The sequence below is a fragment of the Epinephelus moara genome, chromosome 21, assembly GCF_006386435.1.
Source record: "Epinephelus moara isolate mb chromosome 21, YSFRI_EMoa_1.0, whole genome shotgun sequence".
Taxonomy (NCBI): domain Eukaryota; kingdom Metazoa; phylum Chordata; class Actinopteri; order Perciformes; family Serranidae; genus Epinephelus; species Epinephelus moara.
The window spans coordinates 25,849,507-25,865,033 of NC_065526.1; the positions used below are offsets into that span (position 1 = coordinate 25,849,507).

General features: G+C 38.6%; 1 protein-coding gene across 6 annotated transcripts in view; it reads right to left on the reverse strand.

Moving 5' to 3' along the window:
- The window catches only part of LOC126408758 (microtubule cross-linking factor 1), a 96,172-nt gene that overhangs the window by 77,857 nt on the left and 2,788 nt on the right, over nucleotides 1-15,527 (reverse strand). For all 6 annotated transcript variants that reach the window (XR_007571951.1, XM_050074424.1, XM_050074423.1 and 3 more), the window contains exons 2-3: nucleotides 11,920-12,144; nucleotides 10,402-10,560 (exon numbers count right to left, since the gene is read on the reverse strand). Coding sequence is in view for 5 of the 6 variants with exons in the window: in XM_050074424.1 (XP_049930381.1) it covers nucleotides 10,402-10,560; nucleotides 11,920-12,144 (384 nt within the window). In the remaining variant the exon portion in view is untranslated. The remainder of the gene's footprint in view (nucleotides 1-10,401; nucleotides 10,561-11,919; nucleotides 12,145-15,527) is intronic.

A 15,527-nucleotide genomic window follows, 5' to 3' on the forward strand; every position in this document is an offset into this window, starting at 1 on the left:
CTCTTGTTTTGGTTTTATAGCTAGCAAATTTAGTGTTTTGGTCCAGTCTCACCACTCTTATCATTTTCATTTCAACAAAAGAGATCTAAAAACCCACTGTGTACTACCTGTCCAGCACTAAATGACGAAAAAGGTTGAACATAATCAAGCAAGTTGTAGCTAACGAGCCAGATATTTCCGTCAGGAGTTGGTGGAGTCCAAAACAGAGCGAAAGGAAAGTCAGGAAAGGAGTTATATTAACCCTGTAGCCACAAACGACGACTGCCAATGAATGTTGCTTCATGATATGTCTGCAGGGGTTGTAAACACGTTTGCCCTATCAACTTTATGAGGTGACAATATGTCAGTGTTGTTTTCACAGCTTGTTGCGCTGCCATCTAGTGGCCAAAAAACAACAACAACAAATTAATGCAGGTTTAACAAAAGGAGCCAAACTCAAAGCTTAAATTTTGCTTAGACAAGACACTGTATTAAGATTTGCCTGTACAATAAACAGTCTGAAATTGATTAAATTTAAGTCCAAATCTATCTAAGAATAGTTGAACATGTAGAAGCATTAAACACCAGCTTTCTGGCTGTATTAGGCATGAGAATGCAGTAGTATTGTGGGTATTCTTAATGTCTTTTTGTGTAGACAGTATCTAAACCAAAACCTGCAAAGCATTTACAAACGTGAACATGCTTCCTTGTGATTGGCAGCTTTCGGTACAGTTTTTAATACATGGTGCTATAGACACGTATAGTTCAGCACCAAAACTGTACAATTTCTCTTCCATGACAAGGATATGATATTGTTCTGCACTAGACAGCCTGAAGAATCCTCCTTTAGCATTTTGTACTAAACATCTCTGTTGACACAGCCCTGTATCCCCCTGCTGCTGTTGGCCAGAACATGGTGACAACCTCTGTGACTCAGACAGCCTCTGACCCCTGCCACATCAAATGAACTCTTTTAGTCCGTCAAACTATTGTAGACCTCACTGGCTCCACACACACCCAGAGGTCTCCTCTATAAACAGGGGTACACACAGTTTTGGAAAGAGAGCCGTGGATTATTTGGAGATGTAACAAGTAGTGCTTACTACATTATAGTTTTGATTCATAGGAGTGCTGCTGGTAGGTCAGAGGTGTCCCGACAAGATGAAATACTTGGTCACCAAAACAATCCTTACAAAAAGAGATAAAATGATGTTATTATTCAAGTTTCCAACCTCTCAAAGGCAAATATTCCTTGCTTTACTTTGTCTTACATTATAGTAAATCTATTTTTGGGGGTATTTGAACACTAGTATCAGACAGAACAAATAAAAGACGTTACCTTGAGATCTTGTAATGATGATTATTTTTCTGACTTTTTAAAGAACAGTGACATACACAGATTTTTTATACCTCTTATTTTTCTGTTATATATATGTGTATATAAGAGAAACTGCAACATGACCCAATTTTCGTGCGGGGATCAATGAAGCAAAACTTTTCAGCAGATTATTTGAAAAGGATTTTTGTGATGATATTTATTAATTCCAGCCCTGCTTACTATATAACCTCACCTCTGTACAGGAAATGTAAAGCTGCAATTGTTGATTATTTTTGGTCCCTAGAAGCAGAAGAACTCCAGGAAAAGCTGACAGACACACAGTCCTGACATATTATCACCTTATAAGGTAGTTCTGACCAGGGATGTTCCCAACGATTAATGTCCCTGCCATTTAAACAGAGTTTTATACTTAGATTACTCAAATGGTCTTAAAGTAACGAAACAGTTGAAATTGAGCACAATTTAATCTGTAAGGTTAGACATTGTCCAAAGAAGTATTGTCTGCATTGTAAAAGCTGATATTGTTAATCACATTTTTAAACGACCAAATTGTATTTTAAATGTCACTGAAATGTGTGGCTCTTTGCACCGTGCATCACACATACACACATTATAACTCAGATCAGAACAGACATCTTCACTCCTTTGTCGAGGCCAAAAACTGTTTTGTTGAGGATGATATTTCACTCAAGGCTATGGCCCTCAACATACTATTGGGAGCTCTATTTTTTCTGGTGGCCTGTCTGTTCCTTGTGTTTGGAGGAGAGGTGAGAAATACAGTGACTCAGTCTGACTTACAGCCTGCCAAGCTGCTGTCAACCTCCCTAAATATAACTGCTAATACCATTTGTTACAGTGGAGCAGAGAAGTATCCAAGAAACCAGCACCGGATGGGCACTGTGTATATTGTGCTGTGTTCAGATCTAGGTTAAGCTGAGCAGGGTACTGCAGGATGATGAGATAATGCTTTTTAGCCATGCTAAATGCTGTCTGACAGTTGGTCGGCCACTCTGGTCCAGCCTGATATATCTAAACAACCTTTGGATAAATTGCCATGAAATTCGGTACAAACATTCACGGTTCCCAGATAATGAATCCTACTGACTTTGGTGATCCCTGACTTTTCCTCTAGTGCCACCATAAGGTTGACATTTGTGGTTCTGTTTGAAATATCTTGACAGCTGTCAGATGAGCTGCCATGAAGTTCAGATATTAATGTTCCCCTACGAATTAATGTAATTAAATCTTAAAAAATTTAATTTGTCAATGACAAAATACCTGCAAAACTGATGATACTCACATCAGCTTCAGCTTTATTTTGTGTCTAATAATAATGAGCTAATGTTAGCATGTTAACACGCTGAACTCAGATGGTAAATATGGTAAGCCTGCTTACTATCTGAATATTAGCATTTTTTAGTGTGCTGATATTAGCATTAACTCAAACACCACTGTGTCTAAGTTAGCATGACTGTAGACTTTTATTTATCTTTATTCTCACTACGTCTGACACCTGTATTTCATCTGGGTGTCTGTTGAAACATCTCATGTTCTGTTAGGGGATGTTTCCATGAGAAATTTTGGTCTTAATATTAGGGATGGACATTTTAGGTAACTTCAATATTCAAGTACTCGCATTATATTGTTGTAGAGTTCCTGCAAAAGAAAACAAAAAAAAACAGCTTCAATTAGTCTAGAAAACCATAAATCTAAAGTTAATATTAGAAAACTTTCAATTACACATACAATTTCAATTACAATTTCAATTACTTTATAATTACAAACTTTCTGTTGCTGCCATTACGTCTGCCCAGTTAGCATGAGCTAACACAACAGCAGCAGCTAACATCTGAGGCCGAGCTGTTTAACGGTTCAAAAAACTCACACCGACACCAAAATTGCTCAACTCTGCCATTAAACCTGTTAATAACTGTTAGATAACGTTAGCTGTGCAATGTTCACAGTTAGCCCTGTGACTTTGTGTGTCTGCGGGCAGCAGTGTGTCATGGTAAACAGAGGGATAGCGAAAGCGGGGCAAGGAGGCTCTTGGCGAAGCAACAGACAGCCTTACAAAGAAGCTTTACAAAGAAATAAAATTTTACCCATTTTAAATAGGAAAAAATATAAAAGCCATGTTCAAATGTGAGAGGTTAGGTGGCAATTATACGTTGAACGAATACTGACGTCCAATCCAAAGTACTCGAGTACTCGTGTTAATCCCTACTTTATTGTTAAATATGGTTCACCTTCTTGCAGTAGATTAAATGCATCACCTAAGAGCAAAGCTGCTGGATTATCTTTACCTTGATTTTTTTGTTATTTTTAACCATAAACATGACCACAAATTGGCATAAAATGGCAGCAATATCTCTGAACTTGCACCAGTCATGGAATCAACGCTGGAAAGAGAAATATTTTTTTAACTCACAGGAAAGACAAGCGAGTAGAAAAGCAGCTCCAAGGTGCTGTTTTCCTGCCATAAACCATGACTTTATCTCAAAATGTGAAGACATTAAAAAACTCAAAATATATTCACTGTGATTTGGCATTTTATCCATTTTAACTACTACTTAAATAAAATGATGTTGATTGGTTATCTACAAAAAGTCAAACAGACATTTAACCAGCTTTGATACTTTAACTGCCACTTTAAATCCAAATAAAATGTGAAACACGAGACCAAGTCACCAGATTTCTGAAGATTGTGTTTAAGATGACTTCAAATGTGTTTCTACAAAACGTCCCTTGATGTGTCTGAGGACATTAAAGACACTTTGATTGCTGCTACAGTGAATGCTTCAGGATGTTTTATGATTATAAAGTGGCAGCTTTGATACTTGTGTAAATTAAAATACTTGCAAAACATGTTCATACGGAGGAGGAATTTCATTTTTCATGGGTTTTAAACTTCAAAGGACAGCACTTCAGAATTATAACACACCACTCCGGGGTTTCATGCAGAATTGATGATTTCCCCATTTGCTTTGTGTCGCTGATAGTTTGCCTGTAGGGAAACGGCGTCATTGCCTCTAAAATGCTTAGCCACACATCGTACAGGTTTAGCCTAATTTGAATGTCATTAAATTTGTGATAAACATACGTATTAATGTAATGAAGTTTAAACCTTTTTCAGGAATCAATTATTAGTAGTTTAATATTTTCACAACACAGGTGTAACCCTTCAAACTTTAAATTTGAGTAAAAACATGAAAATCACCTAAACTAAAGTTGTATGGTCGAATCCTGAATAATATTTTATAAGCAAACACTTGTCCAATGTGTAGATGGAGATGTTACAGCACAACCGCTGTGTGACGATAAGCTTTATATGGATGCGTGTCACTGCAGCAGATTTCGACTTACAGCAGAGTCCCTACGCTACTCCTCTCCTCATGACTGCTCTCCTTCCCATTGGTGGAGTCAGACACAAGATATTAACTAGGTCAATGAGATTCCTTCACACTCTTCCAACAGGGAACCACAGCAGAGGAGAGGAGAGGGGGAGATATGAAGGAGAAGTGAGAAGCAGTGATGAGAAGAAGAGAATGTTCTTCAAAGCCAACGCTTCTTCTTCTGCTGAGCTGTTGTGAGAGAGGGAAGTGCTCTGACATGAAACAAGTCATGTCTGCAGTGACTCCCACTCAGGTATTGTTGACGCGACTTATTGAGAATGCAGGCATTCCCCTCTCGTACCTTTGTTGTAGTGAAACACAGCGACAAAAGATTCTCAGTGACAGCGACTCTCGGAGATACCCTTGATTCCTATTTTTACATTCGTGGAAGAAAATGCTGCCAATACTCTGATTACCACAACAGTGCTAGTTGGTGTTACAGATCTTCACAGGATAGCTATTTTCCACTAGTGGTGCTAGTAGGTAAATTTTATTACCTTCGACAGAGGTGTGGTTTCAAGTTTACTGCCCAGATATTACAACAGTTTCAATCAGTTGATTGTCAGAATATTAATTTTCAAGTAAAAATGTCGAGCCAGTTCCCTGTTTTCAGCTTCCCAAATGGGAGGATTTTGTGTTTTCCTTGTTTAGTGCAGCAACAAACTATTTCTTCCTTTATTGTTCATCTCTTTTTATTATTTTCATGTTATTTAGTCTGCAAAGTTCCCAGGGCCCAAAGTACTGTCTTAAAATTGCTCATTTATTTTGATCAACCCAAAGATGTTCATTTTAAAATGATATATAACTGAAAAAGCAACACATCTCATTTGAGAAGGTGGATCTCAAAAATGTTCAGTATTTTTTCCCTTATTTTTCTATCTATCTATCTATCTATCTATCTATCTATCTATCTATCTATCTATCTATCTAATTGTTTTTGTTTTGGAATGTCACATTGGGTCGTGTGAAACTGTGATGGACATTTTTCAATATTTTCTGACATTTTATAGTTGTTGTAATCACAGAGGTGGTACGTCAGTTAACAAAAACAAAAATAAACAATTATAAAAAATATCAATAATTAAATAATTGTTAGCTGCAGCCCTACATTAACCATGCAAATGATAGTTTTGGTTTCTTTATTAAGGTTTTCTTATATCATTTCTGATTTCTGCCTCCACTCTAATACAGTGGAAGGGAATGGAGTTTTGTTTCTAGTACGAACGCAAAGAAAAAAAATTAAGTTCATTTAAATAGTTCAATAATAATGTGAACATCCAGAAAGTCCTTGTTACTAAGTCCTCACATCTTAAAGTTTTCTTTGGAGCAAATTTTGACTGAAGAAATAGTCCCTATGAAAGCTGTCTGCATGGTTCGATAAAGGTACATATTTTTTGCTGTTGGGATCTTGTCCCCCTTATGGAAAATTATTTGAGTGCCAGCAAAATGCAGCTGCTTCAAAGAGGAGCATAATCTTACTAGTATAATCAGAGTGTTAACATGGGTTAGCACAATAAAATACACCTCTGCTGCTGGAGAGTTTGGTTTGATTTATTTATTTATTGTGTGCTGTCCTCATGATATCTGATGTCAAGCCAGTGCTTCTGTATGTCAACAAGCACACAGCACAAAGAATTATCATTTCTCCATAATGAAAGATGAACGTATCCCAGGGGACAGAGAGCACCTAATAAATCACCTGATGCTTGTGTTATGCACGTTGACATTTCATTAGTTCCATTTCATTACACGTATCAGTGGACCTTTCTTCAAATGTCAGAGGAATGAAAAATCTCCACCAATCGCTGTTCGCCTTCATACTGACCACACAGAAGCAGCAGCGGCAGCAATTTGCTCCTCAGGCAAATAGTGTAACAACAGAGGCTCCTGTCAGCCTGCACTCCTAAACTGTTTAATATCAGGTCGGTAAGCTGTGGAGCTGTGGAGCTGTGGTCGTATCGCAGGCCGACAGGACCTACAGCCATCTGATTACCGCCATTCTCTGCCACTCTGCCTCTTTGTCTTTTTCTCTGTGGCTCTCCCCTCCCATCAGAGTGTACTGAAACACGCCAGGCTGTTTTATAACAGGCCTTCTTGTTGGATTAATCCATGCAGGGGTGCCAATCTCTGGGCAAGAGTCACACTGTGTGGCCTCTGATAGCAGAGAACAGGCATAGGGACAGGAGGAGGTGAGCTTTAAAGGCCAGAGACGCCTGAACTATCAGGGGTTAGCTGCCCTTTTAACACTGTGGTGAGAAAGTCTGACAAGAAAAGCAGCCAGCAAAGCTTTTTGTATCCTAGTAAGTGTCTGTTATCACTTAACTTAGGTGGCAAAAGAACAAGACAAGATCATTTAAAGAACAAAATGAAGGAGGACACAGGTGCATGCAGTGCAATTCTAAAAACTACTAAAAATCCAAAGGAGTGTGGAGATTTTCTGCCTCTCACTGCATTACATTACACCTGGATCACAATTCACAAGACCTAATTAAAGCAAGAAGGGAAGAGGCAACCTTACAGGCCAGTTGAACCACATTCTTATCAGTGCTCCTCCCCTCTCCTGTGAGGTTTATCTCTGTGACTGAGCAACTCCAAGAGCAGAGGGCAGATTCTTTGATTCATTCATTTAAATACAACCCAAACTAAATGTTTGTAAACACTCTTATCGTCCCCTGCTATCAGCAATAAAAAGAATAAACGGGCAACCCGCTGTGCAGTATGGATTTCACGGGAATTAAAGACAAAATGAGTACATGGTGAATAAACTAAAGGAAAAAAACCCTGGAAAAAGAAACTGTGCATCTCCATGCAACAAAATGAAAATATTGGGGTGCTGCATTATAAACACACGCCGCATGGTGAGGAAGGGTGGGGGGAGACATGGCATCACGTGATGTCGAAGTGCAGATTCAGAGACGGCTTGTGTTTTTCTGGGACAAACCTCAGGGGAACACAAAAAAATCTGCAATCATTTGGAGCAGCCGCTATCTCAGCCTCTCTCCCACTCCCTCGCCTGTTTCTCTGTGTACAACAGAGTCTGTGTCATCCTGTGCTCCTTTGTATCCCAACACTGCTCAGAATTAAGGATCTGGAGCCGCCGCCAACACCACAACTGCTGTGCAAATTAAAAAAAAACCCTCATGTGGAGCATCCTCTCATTTCAGTCTTACTGTTCCCCAATCGTTTTCTTCCGAAAGGTTACCAGTATCAAGCGACAGCTACAAAAAACTGGCGCCTGCATTTGCTGCATTAGCACATCCGGACTAGACATGGATTTTCCGTCTCCGTCTGAGCACGTGCAGCTCAGTCGGGAGCTGATAAGTTGCCTTTAAAAACAACAATGTTACAAACACTGATAGTTAAGGTCATAAACTGGCTCAGAATATAGATTTTTAACCAGTGGAAGACCATTTTCAGTGAAGCATATAGAGTCACTGTGGCACAAGCTGGGAATCAAACCAGCAGCACGCGACACTAAAAAAGAAACAGTGTCTCCCTTTGCCAAAAGAAAAACTCTCCATACTGGCTGGCCTGGTATTAGCCTACTTTCTCTTTGCTGCCAGACGGCATGTTACCTGCTGATGTCAAAATCGATTTAGTCTAAGCAGCTGAACCCTGGCAGCACTGAGAATAGCCTCCGCTCATCTCATTACCTGCAAGAAGCCCTTACTTCAAACACTAAGCAACATGAGAGTAACAGTGATATGAAACATAACTCAAAACAGGATGGGAGCTGTGGTCTCAAAACTCAAAACATATTCATCATATTGGAAATTAGAAAAAGAAAAACCAACTACTAAGGCTCATGGAGGTTGTTAGGTTGCTTATTTAAAATGAAGTCAGGTCCGTTTGTCTGGTTAGTGCTGTTCATTTGAGCTGGTGTGAAAGATGTCAGTCGAACCCTGGTGCGGAGCAAACAACAGAACCAAGACCAGCTGAAAAAGTGAGTCTGAGTCCACTTGCAAACAGACTCTGATGTGGTTCCTTTGTGGTGTGAGTGCAAATGAACCGCCAGCAAAATTTCATATTAGCAGACGTGATTTTGGCACAGGAAGCTCTCTTATAATTGATCTGTATAAGGTCATGTACACATCCTATTTAAGCAAATCATCTGGTAACCATGGTAACATGTATGTATATCAGCACTGGTATTTTCCCTAATTAAAAAGATGTTAAAACAGCTCTGCTTGTATCTAACTCTGTAGACTCTGTCAGTTCGTTACGTCAGTTTAAAAGTGTGTGACAGTGGCGCCACAGTAACACGCTCTGATTCATTATTGCACAACTGTCTCTACCTGTTAGTCTTTATTCATAACATGTGGTCAATTTGCAGTATTATAATGCTGATAATTAATTATTTCTCCATGAGCTCAGAAGCTTTTAAGTGTTGCTGCATAAAGGTCTGTCAGTCACCAGAATTTGATTTCCCCACATGAGTGCAGATGATGCAGGATGACAGTCGCCAAAACTGTCCAATCAACAAGTTACCTGTCAGTGTATAACTTCATGTTTGCTCCTCTTTGTTTGTTTGTAAAAAGCCAGTGTGAACAGCGACCTCACAAAACTAAGATACAACAATGTATCATGTCTTCTCTTGATCTGGACCAAATGAACTGAACTACAGCTGTGTGTCTGAAACCCTAAAGTGTCCTGGATCATGTATTGCACCACCAAGATACCAGTTAATAGCCATTTGATTTCCAAGCAGCCTAACCTGCATTGTCAGAAGACTCACTGCCAACAGATGAGTGTTTACACTGAAAAAGAAATTACAGAAAAAGACCTGGTTTTGACTGGTTGAACACACAAAATATGTGTGAGCTCTTTAATTCTGCAGAGCTAAACGTGAGGAAAGAGTCTTTTGTAGAGAGTTGCTGAACTTCTTTTCAGATTGACGTTTATGTGAACTGATTTCTTTTTTGGCCTCAAGGTAGCTTCGTAAACACACCTCAGCTGTGAGGGGGAGGGGTGGCTGCAGCTTCAGGTGGTATTGAGTAGTACTGTGGCTCCATCTTAGAATTCATTAGTACTTGTGAAATACTCAGAAGCGTCCAAGTGTGGACTCATCTAACCCAACATTTCCTCTGCAACTATTCTACCAGAATTAAGCTGTAAATAAGGACATGCTCATATTGTTGTAAAGCGTTAACAATGATGTGCATGTAGACTGAGGTTGCTCTGATAGTCTGTGCATCGTTGCACAAAGCAGTTGTTTTCAAAGGGCTGTCAAGGAGCGTTTAAATGATTGATGAAATTAATTCGCTCCAGTGACCCTGCTGATCAGGCCGGTGATCGCCATTGATCCCCTTGTTTATATGCAGCAGTGACTAGCATCTTACGGTAGGCTGGATATTCATCTTGTGCAAACAGCATAGTCACCAACATCCTCTTTTATAATAACGTCCACTACAGCTGTCATCTTTACTGCTTTTACTGATGACTACCACAACTCACCCTCACTTCTCTCCAACAGCATCATCATTCACTCACCACCAGGCCCAAACAGACTCTCAAGATTATGTTACTTCTTTGTGCATCTTAGGATTCTTTGGATTTTTGTTTCTGCAAGCTTAACGGACATTAAGCATCTGCTGAGATAAAAACACAGCTTTGTGTGCATGAAAGCAAATGTTTGCCCATGACCTTCAAACAGCCTTGTATCAACAAGCATCTCCACTATCATCCTCTCACCTCTTTGGTCCTCTCCAGCTCGTTGTGCAGCGCCTGTTTGGAGATCTCCACCTCGATGATCTTCTGTCTGAGCAGCTCGTTCTCGTCCTCAGCTCTGCTGCGCTTGTCCTCCACGCTCTCCAACTCGTTGTGCAAACGCACCGACACATCTTTGGCCACCTGAAATCACAGGGACAGATATGTTGAAGGTAAAACACATGCAGTTCAAACATATATTACAAAACTGATTTATAAATATATTCTATAACCTGGGCCATTCACACAATCATATCTTTTAGTATGGGCTCATATATACACACCAACACACATACAAGCACTGCTGGGTTAGACCAATATATCAAGCAGATATCTGTGTTAAAAACATCCACAATCCTGTCATCCACAGCTGATTTAACTATAGTGCGGTGTTTACATGATTAGCAAGTCACTGTAAACTGATTATCTTTGGGATTTGGACAATTGATAGGGCTAAACAAGCAATTTGAAGATGTAACCTCGGGACTTGTGATATACAATTTTCACTATTTTTTGCATTTAATGGACAAAAGGACAAATCTTTAAAAGGTTATCAGTGACAAAAATAAGTTAGTTGCAGCCCTAAAACAGTCGGAATGAAAAAAATATCTCAGCATTTTTTTATTAATCTAATTTTACAGTTAGATTAATTGAAAATCACTTACTTAACTTAGAGCCATACTGTTTCCTGTAGTTTCCTGTGAGTTACCACTTTCATAAACTTCTAACCCACTTAACACATATAAATTTCATTTATGTATTTCATTAGACTGGGTTCAGCTTTAATCGCTTATGATGCTCTTTTAAAGCTTTACCAGTTTGCATTAATTAAATTCTGGGGGCATAATAAAACTAAATCTAAATCTAAAAACACTGAATTAAAGTAGATGTCTATGGAGGACAGAAGCTGCCAAAGTTGAAAATGAAATAAATAAATAATTCAATAAATAAATTACTATGCAATTAAATGTACTAGAGTTAATATTAATAATAAATGCAGGCGTTAATTTATTGGCCTGTATCACTGATCTATACACCCTGAAGTTGATAAACAAATTGGTGAAAAGCAAAATGAAGCTGAAATGCAGAAAGAAAACAATACAGAAAAAAAATTGGGGAAAAACATTGCAGGAAATGCATAGGTAGAATAATAAATAAATATATATGAATAAATAATATTAAAAATGATAAAAAAAAATACGTTTAAAAATAATTTTAAAATAAATAAAAAATAAATGCAAAAATACAGTAAAAGGAGAATTAATATAAAGATAAATAAATAAACAAGCAAATTGCAACAGAACCATGCCACATTAAATCAATTAATCCATTCCTATGTTTATTTTTAGTATATTTTTGGTAAATTTAATTTCATATTAATTTATCGAATCATTTATTTATTTAGGATTTTGGCAGCCTTTGTCCTCCACAGTTGGCAGTGGTGACTGGTCAAACCCTTATACAAAGCCACATACATACAGACACTGAAACGCTCTCACAGACCTTTAAGTCCTGCTCCAGACTACGGAGAAGCTCTCCATCCACGTGGCCAGTCTGTGCGACCCGCAGGCTCTTCTGCTCGGCCTTTCGCAGGCGGTATTGCAGGATGCGGCAGTTCTTGTTGGAGCGGTCCAGTTCCCTCCGCAGCTCCTGCAGTTGGTAGACCTCCTCCTCCAGGTAGCTGTCTCGCACCTCCTCCATCTCCGCCCGCAGCTCATCCACTTCATCCTAACAGACACACAAATGAATACAGAGCTGAAACCTTAATACCACCTCCACACTACGATAATCAATAATAACGCTGATATCCAACCTTTGTGCCAGTCCTTTCTTTTCTCACACCAATGAAAGTTGGCGTTCTGTGCTGCAAATAGTGCTGACTCTCATGTTTATGCTGTTTTTATGTTATCTCTCTGCTTTGCAAACAGCAGCAAGTTCTTTTTAGTTTTGTGTGAGTAAAGTTCAAAGATAATGACTTGGGTTTGTGTTTACAGAAAATATATACTTCTGTTGGTGCACAGGAGGCATACTGTTTAGTGGCTCCAACGTCTTTGTATTTGTGAAGCAGTTTTGGTATAACAAAAGGACTTGGAGGGACAAATTGTCCCCAAAATCAAAAAAAGATTTTTTTATTTTTTTTTTAACAGCAAAATCTGCGGATTATCTTGAGTAACCGGGTCATGAATTCTTAAAAGAGACATTACTGTTAAGTTTTACAAATGCAATCTTTTTGGCAGTTTGAGCACCACAAGCTGAGTGCCATCTAGTTCCATTATTTTGGCGAGAAGAAAGACATCTCTATGGTCGATATGTCCAACACTCTGCAACTTACACCAAACAACTAAATTGATAAATGGCAAACCAAATGAGAGGATAAATGTGTATTTTTGATTTTAGGGTGAACTGTCCCTTTAAAGACCCCCCATTTTGCTAATCTCAAGGTTCATATTCGTAATTGGGTTTTCTACTGGAACATGTTTACATGCTGTAATGTACAAAAAACATGTTCCTTTTTTCAAACTGTCTGCCTGAATATATCTGCATTCACCATCTGCCTGAAATGCTCTGTTTTAGCACCTCTCTCCTCCACAAAAGCCCAGACTGCTCTGATTGGCCAGTGTTTGCGAGTGTTCCACATGTGCGCTCTCAGCAACTCTGCACCATCACTGCAACTGGGGAATGACTGTAACGGCACTGTAGCTGCAGTTTCCACCTTTATATAGTATAGCTGTGACATCACAACTTCACGGAAGTCCTGACAGCTCGTTTAAGGATACAGTTCCTGAATACAAACTGTATGCACTCCTTTATGGATTGAGCATTTTTTATGATTTCAAAGTATTGATATAGCACCTATACCTGCTTTATAATGTTAAAAAGACATGGAAATCTGACTTTTTACAATATGGAACCTTAAAGGTCTTAAACACCTTTAGTGGCTTCTTTTGGTTTAGCTCCTCCTGTCCATTTCCATGTATGTCTGTTTGTCTTCATACTATTCAAAAAGTACTGTTGTATATCTTGCTGTTGGAAAAACAGACTGACCAACTGATGTAACGACGGCTTCAAAATGGCTACGGAAAACAGGGACACTTCTCCAATCCAACAACATAACTTCAAACAATTTTTAGGTATTGCAGGTATAAAGTCATCAGAGAAGAAGATGCAATTCACTTTTGTAGATTATTCTTTCATATTATTACATACGCATCCCGCTAATGTAAGTACTCTTAGTGCTGATGATGTAACATTACTAGTTGGCTCTAAGTATCTTATCTCTTGGAGTGGATGCATTCACATTCCCCATGTTCCATCAACATGAAACAACGCGGCCTTGATGGGGAGAAAAAGGGAAAGATTTATCTGTAGTACTACGGTAGTTTGTTCAGTAACCTTGAGGGTATCTGTGTGACTCCATCCTGAGTAGTCAGTTTGCTCAATAGATTTCCCCTGGGATGGATATCCAAAGGGTTTGACTGGCACCTGATGAAAAGACAATTGTACGCTGAAAGGGGGTTGGGAAGAGTGTGTCAATTAATGAAAACTAAATCTATCCTCATTTGGAAAAGCACAGAGCCCATTGTTATCTGAGGAGGGCCCTGGAGGGAAGGAGCTAATGACCTCGCACAGGGTCGGCCCAATCGATGACCAGGTTAAAAGCAGAGACAGAGCAGCATCCTGGGAACAAGTATATTTAGAAAATGTCATTAATGTTTATGGAGAGAGTTTATACCGACTCATCACTGCTACTTAGTTGTCTCTTTGAGGGTGTTAAGTGAGGATATATTCACTGAGCGACTGCTTGAATTGATTATTTTCTTTATTAATTGATCAATCTTTCTGTGCAGGAAATGTAAGAAAAATTTACGAAAAATCACTAATTATGAGTAATCGGTATGCGCAGGCTTTTATAATTAGAAATGAATAGTAAGTTGATCAAACACTTAATATGTTGAGGGAAAATTCAAGCAGCAGCAATTCATTAATTGTTTAAAGATGTACTATGCAGAATTGTGTGTGAACACGTTCGCCAGAGAAAGTGAAAGTAAAAGCCGAACCCAGATTTACTCTCGTTTGGCATTTTGCCTCACTATATCTGAATGTTTTTGTGATGTGTCACTTGGATGTCTGCTGCTTACTGACTGGCACATGGTCACTACCTTTATATAAAGCCCCACCCTCACCTGAGCGCTGTGGGGGAACTATATATTATATATATCTATATATTGTTTTTTATGAAAATCCTGCATAATATATCTTTGAGTAAGTAAAAGGGAAAAATGCCAAAAATTAGTTGGTTGCAGCTTCTAAAATGTGATGTTTAGCGACTTTTATTATGTGACGTGAAACTAAATATCTTTTGTGTTTAGGACTAATTTTCAGAAAACCAAACATTTCGTAGACATCACCTCTGGGCACCAGAAACTTGCAAGGGACATTTTTACAATTTTCTGACAATAAACGGTCCATTCAATAACTATATTAATCCGAAATGATTCAGCAGATTCATTGGTAATGAACATAAGGGCGGTTACTAACGATCATTGTCATTATCAATTATTCAGAAGATTATTTCTTGATTCAGCAATTCATTGTTTCAATAAAACACTTACAAAAAGTTGAAAAGGCACCCAGATCTGAGTGTGACGTAATGAAACTGTCCATGATCCAAATACATACAGTTAACAATCATATTAAATAGGGACAAGCAGCAAATGTTTACATTTGAGAAGCTGTCAGGAAATGTTTCGCCCCCATTTTTTTTTAATAAACAATGACTCAAATTGATTAACTGATTATCAGAAATGTTGCTGAGGTTAATATTCTGTCAATGGATAACTCAATAAATTGACTGGTAATTGCAGCTCTCACAGAAATTGTTAGTTGCAGCCCCCAAAAAATCATTTTCTTGGAGTTGTGCATTTCTGTAAACACAATAACGCAGCTCAAATTCCCCCTCATGACCACGTCTTTTCTTTTGCTCTTCTCTTCAGGCAAGAGAAGCAAGAAACACCTGAAATATGATCTAGAAATAAACAGAGTGATGTCAAACACATGATTTCCATGAGCAGTAGCTGTAGCAGTGATGGGGACTCCCAGACATTTTGGGG